The sequence below is a fragment of the Hemitrygon akajei genome, chromosome 6 (genome assembly GCF_048418815.1).
Source record: "Hemitrygon akajei chromosome 6, sHemAka1.3, whole genome shotgun sequence".
Taxonomy (NCBI): Eukaryota; Metazoa; Chordata; class Chondrichthyes; order Myliobatiformes; family Dasyatidae; genus Hemitrygon; species Hemitrygon akajei.
In genome coordinates, this window is record NC_133129.1 from 131790960 (window position 1) to 131815298 (window position 24339).

At 39.0% G+C, this 24339-nt stretch overlaps 1 protein-coding gene across 2 annotated transcripts in view; it reads right to left on the reverse strand.

Moving 5' to 3' along the window:
* Positions 1-4257: 4257 nt before the first annotated feature.
* The window catches only part of ptpn5 (protein tyrosine phosphatase non-receptor type 5), a 185338-nt gene continuing 165256 nt past the window's right edge, over positions 4258-24339 (reverse strand). For both annotated transcript variants that reach the window (XM_073049259.1, XM_073049258.1), the window contains one exon: positions 4258-16283. In XM_073049259.1, the coding sequence (XP_072905360.1) occupies positions 16190-16283 (94 nt within the window). In that variant the 3' untranslated portion in view covers positions 4258-16189. The remainder of the gene's footprint in view (positions 16284-24339) is intronic.

The following is a 24339-nucleotide window of genomic DNA, read 5'->3' on the forward strand; positions in this document are numbered from 1 at the left end:
GATGAAGGTAGAAATATAGTTGCTGTCTATGTGGATTTTAGTATGGCGGTTAACAAGGTTCCTCATGGGAAGTTCATCTAGGAGATTCAAATTCATGCGATCAATAGTGAATTGCCCAATTGGATTCAGAACTAGTTTACCCATTAAAGGAAGAGGGTGGTGGTTGAAGAGGCTAGAAGTTTGTGATTAGTGATGTTCCACAGGGATCTGTACCAGAACCTCTGCTGTATGTGATGTATATAAATCACCTGAATGGAAATGTAGATGGGTGGGTTAGTAAGTTTGTAGATGATATGAAGATTGGAAATGTTGTGGATAGTATAGATGACTGGCAAAGAATACAGCAGGATATACTTGTAGATCAGTTGCTAGTATAGGCTGAGAATTGACAGATGGAGTTTAACCCAGCCAAATATGAAGTGTTGTAGGTCAAATGTAACAGTGTTGATGAGCAGAGGGATCTTGGGGTCCAACTTCCCTGAAAGTGGCTACACAGGTTGATAGGGTGGTTAAGAGTGCATATGGTATGCTTGCCTTTATTAGTCAAGGCCTTGAGTTAAAAAATCTGAAAGTTTTGTTCAGCGTTATAAAACTCTAATTAGACCTGTCAGGGACAAGGGATGGGTTAAAGAACCAGCAGAAATGGAAAACACATTGGAGTCTGGTATTGCTATAAACTAATAGTGTTTATTAGTAAACTATGCAATACAGTACTATAAATGCAAATATATCGAACAGGTTAGCAATGATATACATATGCATAAGTGTGGAAATAGGAACAAAACTAGGCTCTTTCAAACCTAGGGGTAAATGGGTACAGTCTTACGATGATATGTAAGAAAGGTCAGTTCAATGCACGAGGTTGCTGTTGTTGGTAAGAGAGAGAGATCTGTAATCCAAAGGCATATGTTGTGAGAAGGCAATTATGTCAATATTCCAAAATAACAATAGCGGTAGGTTTTATCTTCTGAAGTTGTTCCACTCCACACACGAATATCACCGACAGTGCTCTTCAACGAATATCCTTTCAACACATGTGGTACCACACCGGAATTCAGCTATGGGTCATCCCAAAGTGGTGGCCACAGGATACTCAAACAAAATCCACATATGGATTATCACCAACAGTAGCTTATCACTGAGGTACCATCTTCAAGTGGTAAAACTACCAAACCAGGCCAGGATTATCACACACAGGTAGTTTCCGCACCAGGTTACCCCAAACACACATCTGTGATAGCCACTTATCCAGTTCCACGACATACAAAATAACTCCTACAGTGATTTGCCACAGGGGTGCCTTTCTTCAGTGAACTACCACACCCAAACAAGGGTAACACACAAGTGGTAATCACAAAGGTTTCCCCCTCACCAAAGAACCCACTCCTATGGACTAACTATGTGACAGTCACACCTTTGTATTCGAATGGAACTCAAACTCACCCTTATGGGCTACAGAGGAGAGAGTCCAAACAGTGACCTCTTAGTCACTAGGTTTCTTCTGTTTCAAACCTTCTCCCCTCTTCTCTTCCTTTAAAGTCACCGAATATGACCATAACCAAGGTGACTGTTCTTCTGTGGTAGAGTTATCAACCCAGGCCAGGGATGGACACACAAATAACGCCCCACCGGTCGAACCTTTTCTGCACTGCGAGAGCAACTGATTGATTTCCTCAAATCAATCCTCCAAAAACCCCACTTTCCTGTGGGTACAACAAAGCTCGTCCAGTGTCCAAAACTGTGTGTGTGTGTAACAGCTGACCTGGTTTTTATCTCCACATGTTGGACACCAGCTGTCCATCAACCTGCTCTGCCCTCCTCTCTCTGTAAGAGCTTTGCAAGCAGGCAAGTGTCCTTGCAGAAAGGTAAACAACTTTCAGAGAAACCATAACATCAATCTTTCGAGCAGTTTCTGTCTCTCTCCCTCTCTCTCTCTCACTGCATTGGACACCTCCCTCTCTCTCTTTGTAACAGCTCAAACCATATCCCAAAAACCAGTCTCATTCTCCTGACATTTTACAGTGATTGTCCACAGAAAATATGAACCCTAGGTGTACATAACAGGCCACATTTGGAGTATTGCATATAGTTCTGGTCACTCCATTATAGGAAAGCTGATTGACTCTTTGGAGAGGATGCAGAAGAGGTTTACCAAAATGCTACCTGAATAGAGGGCATGTGCTATCATGAGAGGCTGGACAAACTTGGTTTGTTTTCTCTGGAGGAGCGGAGGTTGAGGGGAGATCTGATACAGGTTTATAAGATTATGAGAGACATATATACAGTGGTGCTAGAAAATTTATGAACCTTCAGAATTTTCTCTATTTCTGCATAAATATGACCTAAAATGTAATCAGATCTTCACACAATTCCTAAAACTAGATTAAGAGAGCCCAATTAAATAATAATTTATTTATTGAGAAAAATGATTCAATATTATATGTATATCTATTTGTTGTAAGAAGTATGTGTACCTTTGCTTTCAGTAAGGGGTATAACCCCCTTCTATAGCAATAACTTTAACCAAACATTTCTGGTAACTGGTGATCAGTCCTGCACATCGGCTTGGATGAATTTTAGGCCATTCCTCCTTACAAAACTGCTTCAACTCTGGGATGTGGGTGGGGTTCCTTGCACGAACTGCTTGCTTCACGTCCTTCCACGACATTTCTATAGGATTAAGGTTAGGACTTTGACTCGGCCATTCCAAAACATGAAATTTCTTCTGCTTATAACCTTTCTTTGGTAGGTTGTCTTGTGTGTTTGGGGTCGTTGTCTTACTGCATGACCCATTTTCTCTTGAGCTTCAGTTCACAACTGATACCCTGACAATTTCCTGTAGAATTTGCTGATACAATTCAGAATTCATAGTTCCATCAATAAATGGCAAGTCATCCTGGTCCTGGAGTAGCAAAGCAGGCCCAAACCATGGCACTGCCACCACCATGTTTCACAGATGGGAAGAGGTTCTTATGCTGGGATGCACTGTCTGCTTTTCACTAAACCTAATGCTTCTCATTTAAGTCAAAAAGTTCTATGTTGGCCTCATCATTCCACAGAACATTCTTCCAGTAGCCTATCTGGCTTATCCACAGGGTCTTTAGCAAACCTTAGATGGGCAGCAATGTTCTTCTTGGCAAGGTCCTTGCAAACCTACCATGCACACCATTGTTGTTCAATGTTTTCCTGATGGTAGACTCAAGAACACTGACATTAGCCAATGCAAGGGAGGTCTGTAGCTCCTTAGGTGTTACCCTGGGGTTCTCTGTGACCTCCTGGAATATTGCACACCTTGCTCTTGGAGTGATTTTTGTTGGTCAACCACTCCTGTGGAGAGTGTCAACAATTTTGAATTTCCTCCATTTGTACACCATCTCCTGACTGGATTGGTGGCGCCCAAACTCTTCAGAAATGCTTTTGTATCCTTTTCTAGCCTGGTGAGCATCGACAACTTCTTTTTCTGTGGTCCTCAGAAATCTCTTTTGATCAAGGCATGGCATACTTCCAAAAACCTATGTGATGAATATCAGACTTTGATAGTGAAGACCCAGGTTTATGTTCTTTAAGTAGGGCAGGCCCTCCCACACTCACACCTGATTGTCATCCCATTGATTGAAACACCTGACTCTAATTTCCCCTTTAAATGAACTGATAATCCTAGAGGTTCACATACTTTGTCCAACAAATACATGTAATATTGGATAATTTTTCTCTATAAGTAAATGAACAATAATAATTTTTTGTGTTATTTATTTAATTGGGTTTCCTTTATCTAATTTTAGAATGTGTGAAGATCTGATTACATTTTAGGTCATATTTATGCAGAAATAGGGAAAATTCTAAAGGGTTCACAAACTTTCTAGCAGCACTGTAGACAGACTATCTGTTTCCCTGGATTGAAATATCTAATACTAGAGGACATGCATTTAATGTCAAATGAGGTAATTTTAACATGTGAGGAGCAAGATTTTTAAAAAGTGAGTGGTGGGTACTTGGAATGTGCTGCCTGGGGCAGATATATTCGGGGCTTTTATGAGACATTTAGATAGGTATGTGAATGTGAAGAAAATGGACGAATATGGACATTGTGTAGGCAGAAGGGATTAACTAAGCTGGCCATTTTATTATTAATTAGTTCAGCATAACTTTGTGAGTTGAAGGGCCTGCTCCTCTGCTGTACTGTTCTATGTCCTATGTTATTAAAAAAAAAATAAAATCAAGCAATTATTCTCTTATCTACAGATGTTAATAAGGTGATGAAAATTCAGGTAAGCCAACACATTCTTTAATTTTATTAAAATTCATAAACACCATCACATTTTAATCAAAAAAATACATCAAACCATTTAACAGTGTATAATATTGAGCAAATTATCTTAAACACTGTAGCATTATCTCAGTCGTTTGTAAACTAAGTTTGAAAAAAAAAGACCAACATCTTATTTATTCTTATTAAACATTTAACATGCCATACAAACATCTCAGTAAATTAGTTTCATGTTTCTCAGTTCAGATTCAAATCAAATCAAATTAGATAACTTTAAGTTTACATACTTTTTTTTATGTCAGTTTATATGGAGATAGGCTGTTACTGTTTACAAACTAAATGTTGCGCTTGCAGCACAATTAGGATTTAATCATTTTATTTCCTAAAATATGAGTGAAGAAATACATCTGCAATGCTCTTATGTGGCTATTATTTTTATATTTACTTATTTTTACATTATAAGTGTATTCAGAGCAAGTTTTGATTTCATAGATATATTAGGGAACAAGTTAACTTCTTTGAATCTGAGGAAGTCTGCCTCTATAACTCAACAGCTGTTGAGAGGAGGTATCAAAGAGTTGAAACTTGATTTTTTACTGTTACATAGAAAGAGCTATAAGAAATCGAGAAGCAGAGATGTGGAGAGGGATAATTCCCACTATTGGACTCTTGTTCCAAACAGACACATCATTGACCTTCTGCTGATACTTCAGGATTACCATCTGCCTCTTGCCAGACCTTGAGGATAGGTCAACCAGATTGTGAGGCTTATCTCCCTATCATCAGTTATAGAAAGTTAGGCTGCAAAGTGGGAGACTGTGTCTTTCTCAGCTGAGACTGATGATCATGATTTGAATTTCCCTGCTGAGGTTGATGTTTGAGGTTTAAATTTAGATGCAGGTACAATGCTCTGGTGGTGGAAACCCCACCTTAGAGTGTTTCAGTTTAATGGCACTGCAAGTATTATGTACCAAGTTTTACTATGGAATATACTTATATACAATGCTTCTATGTAGGCTAATCCTGAGCTTGAAATTTAGACATTTTATTTATAAAGCCTCCTTTCCTCTTAAACTATTCACAATTTTGTGTATATCTCTTTGAAACTGCTTATTGGCACAGCAAGAAGTGCTTTATCTGTAATTCTCTAATGATGTTCTAATCTCCTCTTATATATTAACAAATCCCCTTGTATATCAACAATAGGTTAGTTAATTTTATACTTTATTATCAGGCTCTGAACTCAAAGTCTTAGTAAATAACACTCTATATTAACGCTGATTAGCTGCTGGTCAGAGTTCAGCTAATATTTGCTGCTTAAACTAGAGGAACACCTCCACTGCAGCTACTTTCTCCAGCTGGTCATTTTTCTAATTTGATTTGAAAGATCCTTTGAAGGAAGGACAGAAAGAAGCTGGGATTTCCAACATGCAGCTTTGTCTACCTAGTAGACTAGTGACTGAAAAAACAGAAATTAATTTGCTCAGAGTGATTTTTCCACTCACATGTAATTACAAACAGATCATATATAAACAAGCAAGACGAGGCAAATACTACAATGCCCAGTATGTGACCAGTTGTAACAATGCATCTGGGTAAACTACAGCTGAGTACAAAAATAATTTGTTACTGTTTAAAATAGTTTCTTAAGTCTTTTTGTGTTTGCTTTTGTGAAAATTGTACTATGCAGTTTTAACAGATTTAGGATTAAGAGTTCAAAACCACTTAAACTCTTAAGATCCATGAAGGTATCAGGGGGTGATTCCAAACATAGATTGAACAGAGGCTTAGAGACAAGTAGATGGATACAAATAAGATTCGTGTCTTGCTGTATTTCAGTTATATCCTCTAACTCTTTTTGACAAAAGCTGATAATAATATATACTTATAAGTGTGAGATGATCTGGCATTTGCTTATCACTATGTCACATCCTTGGGAGTCCAGCAATACTAACAACAAATTAATTTTGATTCTTGAAGTGTACACTTATTCAAAATGGACAGACGCATTAGTTGTTCATGGCAAGGTGACGCACAATAAATTTAAGGAATGACCAGTTCATCTGGTTTTGCCTGACAAAAATAATTTTAGTCAGGATTTGAAGACAATTGGCATTTGGGATCTTTTGCATCTGTAGAATACATAGAGTGATCTCAGCTTTTTAAAAAAATCTCCAACTATAATGTGAGAGTTGGACTGTCCTCTTACAATTACACTTGGCCAGGTTCTCCATCTTCACCTCCACCTCCAACCCTTTCTTCTTTTATTCACTTACCTGCTCTGCCCTGACAATGCTACTCCAATCCTCTTTTTATACTCTCTGAAGAATGAGGTAATTCACTTGAAACATACAAGATTTTGAGAGAGATTGAGACCTTAGGGTCCTCAAACTAGTGAATCTGAAATTTGGAGGCAAAGTCTCCAAATAGGGGATGGACCATTTTGGACTGAGAAATATCTTTGATCAAGGAGTTAGAACTCTGTCTTTGAAAATTCTGTCATTCAGTATATTAAAAGCTGAAACTTGTAGTTTTAGATAGTAAGGGAATCAAAATATAGAACATAGGCAAGAAAGTTGAGTTGAGGAGGGGAGAGGATCAGAATGATCTTATTGAATATCAGAGAAAGCTTAAAGAGCCAAACAGCATATTCTTGCATTTTTAAAATATTTGTTCTTGACACAGTCAAATATATTGTTTGTAGAAAATGTTCTTAAAGATTGATCTCATGCTATTGATACATTTAAAATTTGCTTAAAATTCTGGTCATGCCCTTCTTGAATACTCTGCTTAAAATTAATTTTTGGCAGAATTTAGTCTTTTCATCTATAGTTAATGATGCTGTAGTGTATTTAGTATTACAGTAATATTTGAGTAATATAGTAAACATATTGTTTACTTAAGCATACTTGTTTACATAATTTATTATGGGCTATATGTAAGAAGGACATGAATGGCATATGTCATTATCTCACTACATCCTATGTCAATGTCTCACTAAAAAGAAAAACTAAGTTGGCAAATATCCTGACTCTTGTATTTTTCTGTTGATTCATTTCTGGAGTTTAAAAAAGTAACAATGGCAATGAGATCAGTTTAAAATGAACCATGGACAACTATCTACATGTTGAAGTGCAGCATGTTTTTCTTCAGAAGGGGAGAGAGACATGCAAGTTTTTTTTAAAAAAAGTACAGTATGTTTTTCTTTGGAGGGGGTGGGGGGAGGAGAGAGAGAGAGAGAGATGTTCAAGTTAAAAAAAGACAGAAAAGAACAAAATTAATAAGCAATGTGTACGTTCATAAACACTGAGTAGCGGGTGTTGATAATAAAAAAAATTAAAAAGCAGAAATGGCTGGCTGCTTTGGAAATATAGATGTGTTCAAATGCACAGCAGATAACTATATGATGTATACTAAATGAATTGAACAGTATTTTGAAGCAAATTAAATAGCTGATAAAAAAAAAATGAGTGCCAGTGTTGCTGAGCGCAACAGGTGGAAAAGTATACAGTTTGCTTAGAAGTTTAACTGCTCCACCCAAACCAGCCAAAATGAGCTTTACTGATATTGTAATAAAATGAGGAACATTTAGGGCCAAAATCATTGTTGATTGCAGAATGCTTTGTTTCAAAGTAGAATCAAAAGGAAGAGTCCATTTCAGCTTGTGTACCTGATTTGAAGAAAATGTTTGAACATTATAATTTCTGTGATGGGCTCACTTTGATATTGTTTAGTTTGTGGAATCTTCCAAGAAAGCATTCAAAAACAGCTCCTAACTGAAGCACAACTCACATTTTAAAGAGTACAGGTGTCCCCCACTTTACGAATGTTGGCTTTACGCCACTTCACATTTACAAAAGACCTAAATCAGTAACCTGTTTTTACATTGCAAAGAGGATTTTTGCTTTTATGAAAATTTTTCCCATATAAATTATAGTTCTTCACTTTATGCCATTTCGGCTTAAGAAAGGTTTCATAGGAATGCTCTACCTTTGTAAAGGGAGGGACACCTGTAGTTGAAATCACTGTATTAAGTGAAACAGCATCCAGAGACACAACTGAGTTGCAGTTAGAAATGAAAGTGAATATGAACGAAACTGCAATATCCAAGCAGAACCCTGACTGGCTGAACAAATTGTGTTACTCTTGTTGCAGGGGCTCATATACACCAAACCCATTCAGATTTAAAGGCGAAACTTGCAGAAAATGCAATAGAATAGGACTTGTATAAAGAGCATGAGCAGGAGGGGAAACAATGTGGACAAGAAAAAGACAAAAAGTACTAATCTGCATGCTGTCGATGGACAATCTGATAATGATGAAACTGACATAGGACTGCATAGCCTTAAGATTTACAATTTGAAAACTAATAAAAGACAAGCATTGTCTGTTTGTCCATGATTTTGATAATTCACATTATTTGACAACAATTTGGATAATAGAATTGATAGCTTTGCGGCAAAGTTTGCAGATGAGATGAAGATGGGGGAGGGGGAGGTAGTGCTGAGGAAGCAAAGTGATTGCAGCAGGACTTAGACAAATTGGAAGAGTGGACAAAAAAGTGGCAGATGGAATACAATGTTGGGAAATGTATGATAATATAGCTTGGTAGAAGGAACAATAGTGCGCACTGTTATCGAAATGGAGAGAAGGTCCAAACATCTCAGGTGCAGAGGGACTTGGGAGTCCTTGTACAAGACTCCCAGAAGGTTAATTTACAGGTTGGGTCTGTGGTAAAGAAGGTAAATGCAATGTTGGCATTTATTTCAAGGGGAATAAAATATCAAAGCAAGGAGATGATGCTGAGGCTTTATAAGACACTAGTCAGGCCACACTTGGAGTATTGTCAACAGTTTTGGGCCCTTTATTTCAGAAAGAATATGTTGTCATTGGAGTGAGTCTAGAGGAAATTCACAAGAATGATTCCAGGAATGAAGGAATCAACATGTGAGGAGCATTTGGCAGTTTTGGGTCTGTACTCACTGGAATTTAGAAGAATGCAGGGGAATCTCATTGAAACCTACCGAATGTTAAAAGAACTAGATAGGGTGGATGTGGAGAGGATGTAGGGCTATCTAGAACTGCAGTACACAGCCTCAAGATTTAAGGGTGACCTTTTAGGACAGAGGTAAGGAGGAATTGTTGTAGGAGGAGAGTAGTGAATCTGTGGAATGCTCTGCCACAGCCTGTGGTGGAGGCCAAGTCCGTGGCTATATTTAAGGTGGAAGTCAATAGTTTCTTTATTAGTCAGGGCATCAAAAAATATGGCGAGAAGACAGCTGTATGGGGTTGAGTGGGATCTGGGATCAGCCAGGATGGAATGATGGAGCAGTCTCAATGTGCTGAATTGCCTAATTCTGCTCCTACGTCTTATGGTCTAAACAATATAGCTTACATCAGAATCGAATAGCAAATGAATTAAAATGGAATTGGTCACTGCCAGAGCTTTTTCAGTTATTCCACAAAATTAGTTTGAATGACATTTCAAAGATACTGAACTGAAGCCTGCAGATATCCATATAAGCACTTATACTGGAGAAAAAACTCCTGTGGAAATGACATTTGCAACAGGAAAATACAAAAATAACAAGCCACTTTGAGTTTGTCTGTGGTAATAACAGGAGGGCTAGCATTATGGGGCTGTGATTGACTGAGACAATTATAACTTGATTTGAGATCCATCCTCCATTTGCATGCCACATACCCTGCAAAAGAGTCAACTGAAAGCAAATTAAGAAAAGTACTGGCATTAGAAAGCTCAAACATATCAAGGGTAAAATAGTGTTAAAGAAAAATGCCACACCCAAGTTTTAAAAAGACCATCCGATTCCTTATACCATCCATAATAAAGAAGCCAGTGAGCTAGTTTGCACGGCAACTGAAGGAATTCTTCCTAAGGTTGAGTGGAGCCATGGGCCATGCCAGTGGTCCCAGTAACCAAGATCTGGTGGTGTTAATGGCACCATCAACCCCATATTGCAAGTGGATCAATACCCTCCGCCCAGGACAGAGGATATCTTTGCAAACCTTTCTGGAGGGAGACACAATCAAAATGGATTTGACTGAGGCCTACTTACAGATGGAGATGGAAGAACAGTCCAAAGTGTTTCCCACCATAAGTACTCACAAAAGGCTTCTTTTCGGCGTAGCATCTGCACCTGCACTCTGGCAGAAAGGTATGGACCAGGTGCTGCAAGACTACCCAGCACTCAGTGTTACTGGTGAGAAGGACGTAGAACATCTCCAAAATCTCAAGACTATGTTAAAAAGATTAGAAAATTATGGGCTCAGAGCACAATGCAACAAGTATGAATTCTTTAAACCAAGCATCACTCTGTAAGTGGAGCTTAGGAGGATGATGGTGACAAATGGCAACTCCTTTGATTGCATCTTTGGAATAGCTCTATTTCTATCATTAATATCTCTATTTTTCCCTTTCTGGGTTCTTTTCAAGACCCTGACCTGGAGTTACACACTGACTTGGGTTTTTGTGGGAATGGGATCCGCTCTCAGGGTCTCACGACTGACCGCTATTCAATATATGAAGGACACGGCCTAGAAGACTAGCATGCCTTCAGGGTTCCGGGATTTCGTGGCTCTGGAGGTATGCGGACTCAAGGTCGGTGCCTCTGCAGGAAACCGGTGTGTCATGGGAGACGGAAGATCGAAAGCAGCAAGCTGTCTGCTGGCTCTATGCCCAGACACTGGAGATCTTTGGGCACAGAGCTCAGAAAAAGTGACACAACAGACTTTTAACATCGTAAATCAGTGAATTGTTTGTTATATCTCCCTCTCGCTATGTAACGAGGACACTTCTTTTTCCCTTATTAGGGAGAGAGACAGAGCCTGTGGTATGTCGAATTACTGGATAATTCAAGTAGTCTTTGGGGTACTACACATCTTTATTGATGCTTTGCTGCATGCTTGAGTGCTCGGTGGGGGGTCCCGATGCTTTTGTGCTGGTGGGGGAGAGGGGATTATTGCTTTGCTGCTGCTTATGTGTGGGAGGGGGAGCTGGGGGGCTCTGGGGTTCTAACATTTAACTGTCATTCATTCTTTGGGGCACTCCTCTGTTTTCATGGATGTTACAAAGAAAAAGAATTTCAGGATGTATATTGTAAAAATTTCTCTGCCATTAAATGTACCTTTGAAACCTTTGAAACTTACTGTGGTTGCACCATTGACACACAAAGATTACACAAGCATGCAGAGAAATTTCAAGTAGTGGTGGATGCTCCAAGGCCAAAGAATGTGTCACAGTTTTAGTCCTTTTTAGGATTTGTCAATTACTATAACAGGTTCCTGCCAAACCTGGCTACTGTGTTCTACCCTTTGATCTCATTACTACAGATCGGGAAGAAATGGAAATGGACTAAGCAATGTGAAGTGCCTTTCTGAGAGGTAAAGGAAAGACACTACTCACACATTATTGATCTACATCGTCCAGTGAAGTTTGCCTGTGATATCTTGCCCTGTGGCATGTCTCATGTAATGAGTGACAAAGATTAAGGATAGAACTGGACCACTCTCCTACACAGTGGAGTTTGCATCTGATGTCATCTGGAGATAACACATCGATCAGTGGAGGAGAGCAGAGTCAATTATTAGAGAAGAAAGGCATTCCAGAGCTGTCAAAACTACTTCCTGCAGTCCCAGAGTCAACTCCCACAACCACCCCAGAACCTGAGATTGTTTCACAGCCGCAAGCCTCATCCACAAAGCAGAGTGACCCCCTTGTCAGGAAAGCAATTGTCTAAAGAAAGAAGTACTCCACAGCAATTAAATCTCTAGGCCTGAATGGGACAATTTAAAATATACTCTGCTGTGGATGTGTATATTGTAGCTGTATTATATAGTGTACTGTGTATATAAGATAACTAGAGAGCAATGCGTAACATATTGGAGTTGAGATGCATTCTATATTGAGTTAGTGTTTATAGTTAAGCAGGGAGGAGTGTTGTCTATTTAATATTACGGTCCTATTTTACTAATATTGTAAATATATTGTTTGATTAAGCATTCTTTATTTGTTTACATAATTCATTATTGATTATATGGAAAAGTACATGAATGACATAACGTCATTTTGCCACTACATCATATGTGAGCACCTCACTAAAAAGAAAAAAACTAAGTAGACAAATATCCCAACTCCTGTGTTTTCCTTTCAATTAGTTTCTGGAGTTACAAAACAGAACAGATGCAACCTAAATCAAGTATGCTATTTAATGAAAATGGCTGCAAATGATCAAACTTCAATTAATTTACATTTTACAGCCCACAGTTGCAGCTCAGAAGATCTGTTTCATTTAATTATTGTTTATTCATACCAAAATCTGTTACATTCACTTACTTCAGATAGATTCTTTGTAAGAACTACAAATATTTTTAGCAAAGCATTGTTTTCTTTTTGATTATCTAATATAATATGTAGCATCCTTAAAGCCGAAAGGGTCCATTTTACCTCAAGAATGCCACAGCATTTGTTATGTTCCAATACCTTCCTCTTGATGACCATACATTCTTTTAAAAAGAGTTTGTAATGGTTTTCTTAACTTACTGGAAAACATTCTGTTACTTAAGTACTGGCATTAGGTAGTATTTCTTAGTATTGACTTTCTCTGTAAGAATTTAAAAAAAATTTAGTAGACTCTCCTACACTTAGCAACAATTAAGGGTAATAATCTGTTCTGTTAGCAGCAGATTTTTTTTCATGCTAAAGCTCAAGATGAGCTCCATTAATGCTGAAAAATGAAATAATGTCAAACTTTTCTTCAAAACACTGACCTTAGCTTTCCCCAGCCCAGATACAGAGTGTGTAAAAGCAGATTATATCTTCCCGAATTGTTATTCAGTTGCACCCTGACTCTAGCATGAGAAGATTGCCCTCTACTGGTAAACCAAACACTCTAATGTCTAATTATGATCTAACTTAGAACATTTTATGCTGTAACGATGTGTCTCTTTGGCATTAGACTGAAAATTCTGAATTGTATTCAGCGGTAAGTTTTTTACTCAGAGAGCGGTGAGTGCGTGGAATGGGCTTCCGGCAATGGTGGTGGAGGCGGATATGATAGGGTCTTTTAAGAGACTTATAGGTAGATTCATGGAGCTTAGAAAAATAGAGGGCTATGGGGAAGTCTAGTAATTTCTAAGGTAGGGTCATGTTAGGCACAACTTTGTGGGCCGAAGTGCCTGTATTGTGCTGTAGGTTTTCTTTGTTTCTATATTATTACTAAGGATAATTAATCATTGTCTGCAAATCATTACCTGGAATTTCAAAGTGATCACATTTTTGTTGTAAATTTCAGTACAACTTTTCATTCCTTGACACTACACATATTGATTCCTGTGTTTGTTCTGAGATATTCAAGACATTCCAAATTTGGGATCAAATAGCTTATCCTTCCCTTGAAACAAAAATGGGTTCCCATCCACTCACGAAGCTTTAGAAATACTATAATTACTTCAATGTACAATCACAGTTAAAATTAACAGGGATGTCTTAAGTTGTCTGCTATATAGAAGCCCTACTCCGAAGGAAAAGAGGACAAGGTTTAATCTACTAACAAACTCCATACAACTGATAAATAGGTGTGGACACCAAATTTCCTGCTAAATGGTATGCAGATCCCCAGGAATGAAATTCTTTCGCCTCCACCATGATAGGTCTACTCTGATATGTCAGATTAGAGTTCATCATATTTAGGTCTTTGTGATATTTTATATTAGATAAATTGCATTCTGTTCTATTCTGTAAATTTTAATTGTTGTTTCATTGAATTGCCATAATATCGAGTGCTACAGGGAGCTAACATTGTAGTTCAACAACTAGGAAAGTTGTAGTCAGCAAAGATAGTTTATAGCTGTGTATCACAACAAATGGCTTCCTTCATAATTAATGTGTGGCTTGGGAAATTTCAGCTGTTCTGGAATGAATAGATAATTTCTACAGTTTGTGCTTGTTCCTACATACTAGGCTACATCTATTTCAACTATGAGAGTAGGAGGTGAAGTGGAGTACTATATATAGTTTCAAAAAATGCTAGCTGGCAGTGATCTTAAATTATATATTATTTTGGTGCAGATTCTGAACATAGAAGTTTGTAAAAGGCATGTATTCCATATTGTGCAATCATTCATGTTTCGATAGATAAAATGAGCAATTATTGCATCCTGCTACTGCCAATTCCCAAATAACTTTTTCAGAGACCCTAGAGATGGTCTGCTGAACCTCCAAGCCAAAGTTGTCACTGGGCTCAAAAAGAAATAAAAAAGTTACTTTCATAACAAAATAAATAAATATTTTAAATGTACATGTATAAAACACATTTCATCAGTCCTTACAATACAGCACTATGTAAATATATTAAATAATTTTCTTAATTATATTCTTGGAAAAGTAGTAATTGTTCCTGTTTTGATATGAATAGATATATACCGTGCTTACTGATTGTGAACACAACTGGTGCTGAAGGAAAGTAAAAAATTAAACCGAGCACCATATGTTTTTCCGCAGAAGTATCGTAAAAATGTATGGCAATGTCTTCAGAATTGTTTTTGGTAATAATTTTTGTGGAAGGAACATTCAACAGGAGAATTTTTAAACAGTTTGATGGGAATTTAATAGCTGAATGGCTCATTTGATGGGATAACATCACTGATCCTGGCAACATCACCTTAGAAACTGAGATGGAACACCTGCATCTCATATGATGTGAAAATATCTAGTTAGACACAAATTCTTTATGCACTCAACACTACACTGGTATCTTGCTTAGTGCTGCCCTGCAGAGCGTTGAAATATTTGAATGCTTTGGTACTCCAGTCTGAACATACACAGGCGGGTTCAACCCTGTTCTTCATGCCAGAAATCTGGGCATATTCCTATTTCCACAGGCACTTTTTCCTCACTGTTATACCCATGGCATAGTGTGGAGAGGGTAGTAGTGAGGCCTGGATGTCATGGGGAAGCCAAGGTGAGTATTGCAGCTACTGGCCACTGAGGTGTGCGGCTCAAGGCTGCTTCCTAGGCAGAACAGTGAGCACAGGCTGGTTCTGAGGAAAGGCAGCCATTGATCTAATTTCGGACAGAGTATTTACACCTTACCATCTCATCATCTCCTCTTTGATACAATAGAAGCTTGAGCCCACCAATCAAATTGGCTGGACAAACTCAAAGGCCAAAAATCACCACTGAGCTTGTTACTATAAAGAAGTCTCTAGGCTGGAGAGAAACTGTGCTGCTGAATAATCAGAGGCAGAGGTCATCAGTTTCCCCTCATATCCAAAACATGGTGTTGATGAGAGAGATGGTAGGATCTGGACAGTCTAACAATGGTCTGCCCTCACTGTCCCAAATGAGCCACAGTCCTGAACCCAACATCTCAATGCTCAGTGGCCACCCCGCTCGCTATAGGCCACTCAACACTACCTACCACCCCCTTCCTCCAAAGGCAGCATTCACATATTAATTAATTGCTGGATTCACTCCAAGTTTCTAGCAATCAGTTTCCAAGCATAGCAGCACCTGGATGCAGGGAGTGTGGAGGTTGCCCCAGTTTTCTGGCACAGTGACATTTTCAATTAGGTGTGAAGAGTCCATAATGGTCCATTTAATTACAAATTCTTTTTGTCCTCTTATTCCTAGCAACACATTCTGAGAGCTAAGTGAGGTACCAGTGTATCTGATCTCTTAACTCCTACACAATTGATAAACTGTAAAACTGTTCTCTAAGCATAAGAAGGCTAGGATATTGCATGTCAAGATCGCCAACACAGAAACATTATGGTTGAGAACCATGCACACACGCACATGTACACATCAGCATCATTTGTCTGATGAATAACGTAAAACTATGATTATAAAATAGTCAACAAGACAGTTTCTGTCACTTTGGTCCATGGCTGGATCCCTGTCACTCATTCTTCTGCTTGTTGGGATAATTGTCTTTCACACAAGCTCAGGGCATGATGTACAAACTGGTACTGTTCACATGTCTGGATCATACCTCCCCTAAAAAAGAATACATCGTCAATATCGAGTGCAGTTCCTGTAAAACTGCAAAATATTTAAATTTCTTTGAAACATCGAAGAAATTTGGAAATTCTATGGCAGCTAATAATGTTTGGTGCAAGAATCATAAAAATTAGTACCAAGGATTATTGAATATCACAGTTTTCTACTGGAAACTTTCAAATGCACTCTCTGATCTTAACTGTTTTGCAATTTACTGTTATATTTGCCAAGGAATTGATTAAATTGCACAACCATTCCCCACCAACATATCTAACACCCTTCTTCGCATTTGGTGCACAAAAACATGAAGTTGTAAATATTTGATGTTGCAGCATATCATCCCATTACATTGGCAAAATATGCAAATCTCTTTGAAGGGAATTTACCACTAAAATTCTCAAAATTGAAATTAATATGGAGATATAAGAAACATCAGCTGATGGAAACAGGATCAACACAAAATGTGCTGGAGGAACTCAGCAAGTCAGAGAACATCTTTGAAGGGAAATTGTCAACTTTTCAGCTCGAGACCCTTCATCTAGACTGCTATGATTTAAGTATCCTATTTATCCTATCTATGACATACTATCCAATTTAAGTCACAGATCTAGTTACATTTCAGAATAGGACTGGATGAAGCTTGAATGATGGAAGATGATTGCCAAAATCAATTGTTAAACTATTAAGTTGGAATCTGGAGAAGCAAATGAATGACTATGACAAACTGAGGTTGGAGAGGAAGTAAATAAATGATGAGGAAAGGGGGGGGAAGTGTGATGGATATTCACTTCCTGGGCCAGTGGGCCTATTGTTTTTGTTTGTCAAGCTCGGCTTTCTAAACACAGCAGCTGCCCCTTGTAAGATCAGTTAAACTTCAAAAAAATACGCTTTGTTTAGCTTCTGGTTGTAAATAAGAGTCAGTCTTCAGTTCTTAAAATATAAATGGCAAGGCAGTAATTAGCTTGAAGTTAAAAACACAACTTTGCAAATGAAGCAATGTCTATGGAGCAGACTGCCAGCTCACAACATCTGTCTTACTGCTCAGGAGGTGCAGTGTAGGATAATGGCTTATTTAATTTAGCTTGTTTCAAACAAACAAATTGACTAATTTGCTTAGTTCAAGGAAGCTTACAGACAGATGGATAGTATCATTTAGTACATCAATAACTTGTAGCTTATAGATAGGGGTTTATGTACTGAGAGCAGTTAGCTTAACAGCATTAATTGTGGGTAGCTAGGAACTGTGTCTCCAAGAGACTTTTAGACCTTTTGCATAAAAAGGGTATCTGAGGAAATATCAAATACGTATGAAGTCACCCATGTGGCAAAGAAAGTGAATAAATGTAGAGAGCAGTTCAGGCTGATGGGTAAGGAACATCAAGCAAAATGAAGGAAACACGGGGTGAACTGGAATCCATTCCTCTGGCTTCAATTTCTGCAACAGATGTTTTGTTTGTCTGCATCATCAATGTGTCTTTTCAGTTTATAGGAATTCCACCTGTGTTTTGGAAATCCTTTGTGTTTTAGAAATGGCTTGTAATTTGGAAATGTTTAAGATAAAATTCCTCTGTGAAATTTAAATGTTTTTTACAAATATTCTTTGGATTTAAACATGTGTCACTGAACAGACAGACAAACATACTTTATTGATCCCAAGGGAAATTGGGTTTCGTTACAGTCGCACCAGCCAAGAATAGTGTAGAAATACAGCAATATAAAACCATAAATAATTAAATAATAATAAGTAAATAATGCCAAGTGGAAATTAGTCCAGAACCAGCCTATTGGCTCAGGGTGTCTGACACTCCGAGGGAGGAGTTGTAAAGTTGATGGCCACAGGCAGGAATGACTTCCTATGACATACTGTGTTTTAAACTACTTTGTTAGATAGGGAGTGGGGGGGGGGGGGGAACCACCGATCAAATAATGGTTACTGTCAGCTAAACTCGCCATAAAGAATAAGCAGGGAAGTAAAAAGGTTTTTGAAGGTTGGGTAGTTATAGTATAATCTCCCTTTAGAATCATAAAGTCAGAGAGGTACAGCACAGAAACAGGCCCTTCAGTCCATCTAGTCCATGCTGAAACCATTTAGACTGCCTACTCCCATCGACCTGCACTAGGACCATAGCCCTCCACATCCTGACTATCCATGTACCTGTCCAAACTTATGTTAAACATTGAAATTGAGCTCACATGCACCACTTGTACTGGCATCTCATTCCACAGTCTCATGACCCTCTGAGTGAAGAAGTTTCCCCTCATGTTCCCCTTAAACTTTTTACCTTCAACTCTTAATTGATCACCTCAGGTTGTAGTCCCACCCAACCTCAGTGGAAAAAAGCCTGTTTGCATTTACCCCTCATAATTATGTATACTCTATCAAATCACCTTTCAATCTTCCACATTCCGAAGAATATAGTCCTAACCTATTTAATCTTTCCTTATAGCCTAGGTCCTCCAGTCCTGACAATGTCCTAGTAAAATTTCATTTTTGAAGGCCTCCCACTTATCAAATACACCTTTGCCAGAAAGCAGTGTGTCCCAAACCAATTTAGAATCTCGACTCATGGACCAGACCTGTTTTTTTCGCATATTTACTTTGAAATTAATGGCATTGTGGTCACTGGATGCAAAATGTTCCCCTACACAAACTTCTGTCTCCTGCACTGTCTTATTCCTAATAGCAGATCAAGTATCATACGTTCTCTCATTGGAACTTCTACGTACTGATTAAGGAGATTTTCATGAATGTGTTTGACAAATTCTTTCCGATCTAGTCTGTTTACACTTTGAGATTCTCACTCAGTATGTGGAAAGTTAAAATCACCTACTACAGCAACCTTGTCATTTCCTGCAAGAATCTGCGATCCGTTTACAAGTTTGTTCCTCTAAAACCCTAGGACTATTGGGTGGTCTGTAATATAGCCCCGTTGATGCAGTCATACTTTCCTCATTTCTCAGTTCCACCCATAATACCTCACTAGTTGAGTTTTCCAGTCTGATCTGACTGAGCACTGCAGTGACTTTTTCCCTGGCCAGCAATGACACCCCTCCTCCTTTAATCCCTCCCACTCTGTAATGTCTAAAACAATGGAATATTGAGCTGCCAGTCCTGCCCCCCTGCAACCAAATCTCATTAATAACGACAACGTCATAATTCCAGGTGTTGATCCAAACCCTGAGCTCATCTGCCTTTCCTACGACACTCATTGCATTGAAATATACACAACTCAGGACACTAGTCACACCATGCTCGACCATTTGACTCCTGAATTTATCTGAGGTCTTACAAACATCTGCCTCCACAACCTCCCCACTAACTGTTAAGGCACTCCGGTTCCTGTCCCCCTACAACTTTAGTTTAAACTCCACTGTGCAACATTAACAAATCTTACCGCTAGGATATTAGTCCCCCTCCAGTTCGGATGAAAACCATCCCTTCTGTACAGGTCCCGCCTTCACTGGAGAGAGCCCAATAATCCAAAAACCTTCTGCACTCCCCCTTACACCAACTCCTTAGCCACATATAATGTTCCTGGTTCTGACCTCACTAACATGTGGCATGGCTAGCAATCCTAACTCCATGAACTCCCATTGCAGAACCTCATCATTCATCCTATCCATGTCATTGGTGCTTACCTGGACTACGACCTCTGGCTGTTCACCCTCCCACTTAAGAACGCTGAGGACTCCATCTGAGATGTCTGGACCCGGGAGGCAATATACCATCCAGGAATCTCATTCTTGCCCTTAGAACTTTCTGTCTGTTCCCCAATTAATGAATCCCCTATCACCACAATGGGTCTCTTCTTCCCCCATTCCCTTCTGAGTCACAGAGGCAGACTCAATGTCAAAGACCCAACAACTGTGATCTCCCAGTGGCCACACATTTTAATTCCATGTCCCATTCCCATTCTGATATGTCTATCCATGGCATCCTCTACTGTCAAGATGAAGCCACACTCAGGTTGGAGGAACAACACCTGCTATTCCATCTGGGTAGCCTCCAACCTGATGGTATGAACATTGATTTCTCTAACTTCTGTTAATGCCCCTTCTCCCCCTCTTACTCCATCCCTCATTTATTTATTTATTTATTTATTTATTTATTTATTTATTTATTTATTAATTATTCTCACCTCCCCCCTTTTTTCTCTCTCTCTCTGCCCCTCTCGCGATCACTCTTTGCCTGTTCTTTATCTCCCTCTGGTGCTCCCTTCCCCCTTTCTTTCTCCCTAGACTTCCCGTCCCATGATCCTTTCCCTTCTCCAGCTCTGTATCCCTTTTGCCAATCAACTTTCCAGCTCTTAGCTTCATCCCTCCTCCTCCTGTCTTCTCCTATCATTTTGGATTTCCCCCTCCCCCTCCCCACTTTCAAATCTCTTACTATCTTTTCTTTCAGTTAGTCCTGATGAAGGGCCTCGGCCCGAAACTTCGACTGTACTTCTTCTTATAGATGCTGCCTATAAATGCTGCGTTCCACCAGCATTTTGAGTCTGTTGCTTGAATTTCCGGCATCTGCATACTTCCTCATGTTTGCACTGTGGTTTTAGGTCATACCCCTCTGTGCACTGTGCTTTGACCCCCTTCACAGTTTGCATTGTGTTAGGTCATACCCCTCCCCCGCAACAGTATCCAAAGTGATAAACCTATTGTTGAGGTGTTGGCCACAGGGTACTCTGCACTTTCTGACTTTTGCCCGGTCTCCTGTGTCCTGCACCTTGGGTGTAACTACCTCTGTCAACCTCTCAGCCTCCTAAATTATCCAGAATTCATTCCGTTCTTTAGTGAAAGCACTTGTGGCTATTTTTAACTGATAGGGCTTAAGGTCATCGTTTGAGTTTAGGGCTTCATGGTGAGCAAACCCAATACCATCACGAAAGTAACCATGAGGAATAAATGGGTCAACTATTGGAAGCTAGGTGGCAGTCAAGAGAATGAGGTGGGGGCAAGAGTTCTAAATTGTAACCAGCAGGAGCCCAAGATTTTAAGATGGAGCCAAAAAGAGTACAGTTTTTCCTGTTGACCTTACATTCAGTGTGCATCCTTTACAAAACTAACTTTTTAATGCATGATCACCAGCAACTTTCTTAAGGACCGCTAGTTAGGTTATGCATATTACTTGTTTGCTGGAGGATGTATCCTGCACAGCCCATTTAACAAAGGATACTGGCATTAGGTCTTCTATTACACCTGGAAAAGACAATACCAGCTTGAATATGGGTAATGGACACATCTAGTGGTATTTTCTCATAATGCATTTGTGATCAGAATATGTGCATGCTGACCCCTGCTGTATTCATTTTTGACCAAGGAAAGTAATTATATATTTATAATGATCTTGTTGGCTTCTGGATTACCCTCCTCCCTAAAAAAACAAACTTTAGCTGGCAAAGGATTTTTATATTCCTTTCAGATCATTTTCAAATTATTTGCAAACACATTCAGAAATGTTCTTATTCCAAGCAAAACAAGTTTTCAATCAGACTAAAAGCATTGTACAGAATAATTACTATTGTATTCTTCAATGAACAAATTGCACTGCTCTTCTTATCACTTCTGTGTCAAAAGGCAAATTGTGTTTAATTAATTTGCTTGAGTTGAACTGTTAATAAGGTCAGTGTGGTTGAAGGGTTATATGGACTTCTGATAAAGTGCCATGTGATAGGTTCCCAGCAAGGTTGAAGGCCATGGACTAAAAGAAGCAATGTAGATAAGAAATTGGCCTGGGGACAGAAAACAGAGTCAAGGTGAACAGTTAATCACAAACATGAGAAAGCCTGCTGATGCTGGAAATCTAAAGCAACACACACAAGATGCTGGAGGAGATTAGCATGCCAGGCAGTAACTATGGAAATGAATAAACAGTTGACACTTCAAGCCAAGATCCTTCCTTTAGGACTATAAAGGAAGGAGGGAGGCGACAGAATAAAAAGGTGGGGGAAGGGGGAGGAGGTTAACTAGAAGGTGATAGGTGAAGCCAGGTGGGTAGGAAAGATAAAGGGCTGGAGAAGGAATCTGGTAGGAGAAAGGGCAGGAGGAGGGGACCCAGGGGAAGGTGATTGCCAGGTGACAAGAGATAAGAGGCCAGAGTGGGGTATAGAAGAAGAGGGCAGAGGGAAGGAATACTTTTATGCAGATGGAAAGTAAATCGATATTCTTGCCATCAGGTTGGAGGCTACTCAGACAGAATATAAGGTGTTTCTCCTCCACACTGAGGGTGGCCTCATTGTGGCACAAAAGGAGTCCATAGACTGACATGTCAGAACAGGAATAGAAGTTGGAATTAAAATGCTTGGCCACTGGGAAGTTCCACTTTTGGTGGATGGAGCAGAGGTGCTCAATGAAGCAGTCCCCCAATTAACGACAGGTCTCATCAGTGTAGGGAAGGCCGCATTGGTAGTACCAGACACAATAGACGACCCCTGCAGATTTACAAGTGAAGCATTGCCCCACCTGGAAGGACTGTTTGGGGCCCTGAATGGAGGTGAGGGAGGAGTTGAATGGGCAGGTGTAGTACCACTCTGGCTGCTTGCAGGGAGGGAGATTAGTGAGGAGGGACAAAAGGACATGGAGGGAGCAAACACTGTGGAAAGTGGGAGGTTCTGGAGTAGATAAGGGTGAGGGCAACATTAATACTGGAGGAAGGGAAACCTTGTTCATTGAAGAAGGGGGAATGCCTTTGATGTCCTGGAAATGTAAACAGCATCCTGGGAACAGATGCGGTGGAGATGAAGGAAAAAGGGAAAAATCTCCCTCCTGGAAATAAGAAAAGGGAATAGTGTTTTTACAGCAGACAGGGTGGGATGAGGTATTGCCAAGGTAACTATGGGAATCAGTAGGTTTATAAAAGATGTCAGTCGACAGTTTGTCTCCAGAGATGGAGGCAGACAAATCAAGAAAGGAGAGGTAGATATCAGAAACGGACCAAGTGAATTTAAGGGCAGGGTGGAAAGAAGTTAGATGTAATTTACGAGCTCTGCATGGGTGCATGAATCAGCACCAATGGAGTCATCAATATGGTGGAGGACGAGTTGGGGAGCATTACTAAGGTTGTTGTTTTTCAAATTAAAGTCGCTGGTGTTCTCGAGAGAGCTTTGCTGGGGGATTATTTTTCATGATATGTATTAATAACTTAAATTTGGTTGCATAGAAATAAGTTTCAAAATGTGAAGGCAACATAAAACATACAAATGTGTGAACATTGAAGAGTATAATGTTCGCATAAGGTGAATGTACCAAAAATGAAATTTAGCACAGAAAATTGTGGTGGTATATTTTGGTAGGACGATTTGAAGGGGGTCAAAGCAAATGTAATAGTGCAGGAACAGAGACACCGATGGGTAAAAGTGCATTTACCTTGAAGATGCACGACAGGTTGCTAATCTGATTAATGTTGAATACAAAATAGTAAGATTTCATAAAATGCTTACTGGCCAAAATTTGATCCAATTCTTTAGAGCAAAGGAAGTTAGGATGTGAAGTGTTTGAAATATTAAAAAAAATTCCAGAGGACAAAGAAAAACTGTTTCTAAAGAACACAGGTTTAAAGTGAAAATATAGATATAAAGAACTGAAGGCAACATATGGAAATACTTTATACAAAACAATACAAAGCAAGTGGTTAGTATTTGAAAAGGTCTGCAGAGAGGTTTTTGGAGGGTGATTTGTTCATAGATCTCAAAGGGGAATTGGATAAAAATGAAAAAGAAGTAGTGAGCTGTGAATAATTGACTCTTAGTTTAGCCATCATTTAATCCAAAATTTGTAGTAGTAGTTATTCTCCATCTTATTTTCAAACTGTTTGAAAAATAATGTAATTATAGATGAGAACAGGCATAGTGCCAAAGCCATTTGATGAATTATGTTGATGCATGATAAGAATTTCTTCAAAATAAATTCATTAATCAATGGTACTTTTGTACTTGCAGTCTTTGCTTATGTTCAGTAAAATGTTTGCAATGCATTGGTGAATACAATGAGGCATTTATATATTTGTTTTATTCTGTATGCGCCATTATTACAAATCTTTTTTCATATTCTGTTTTATCTT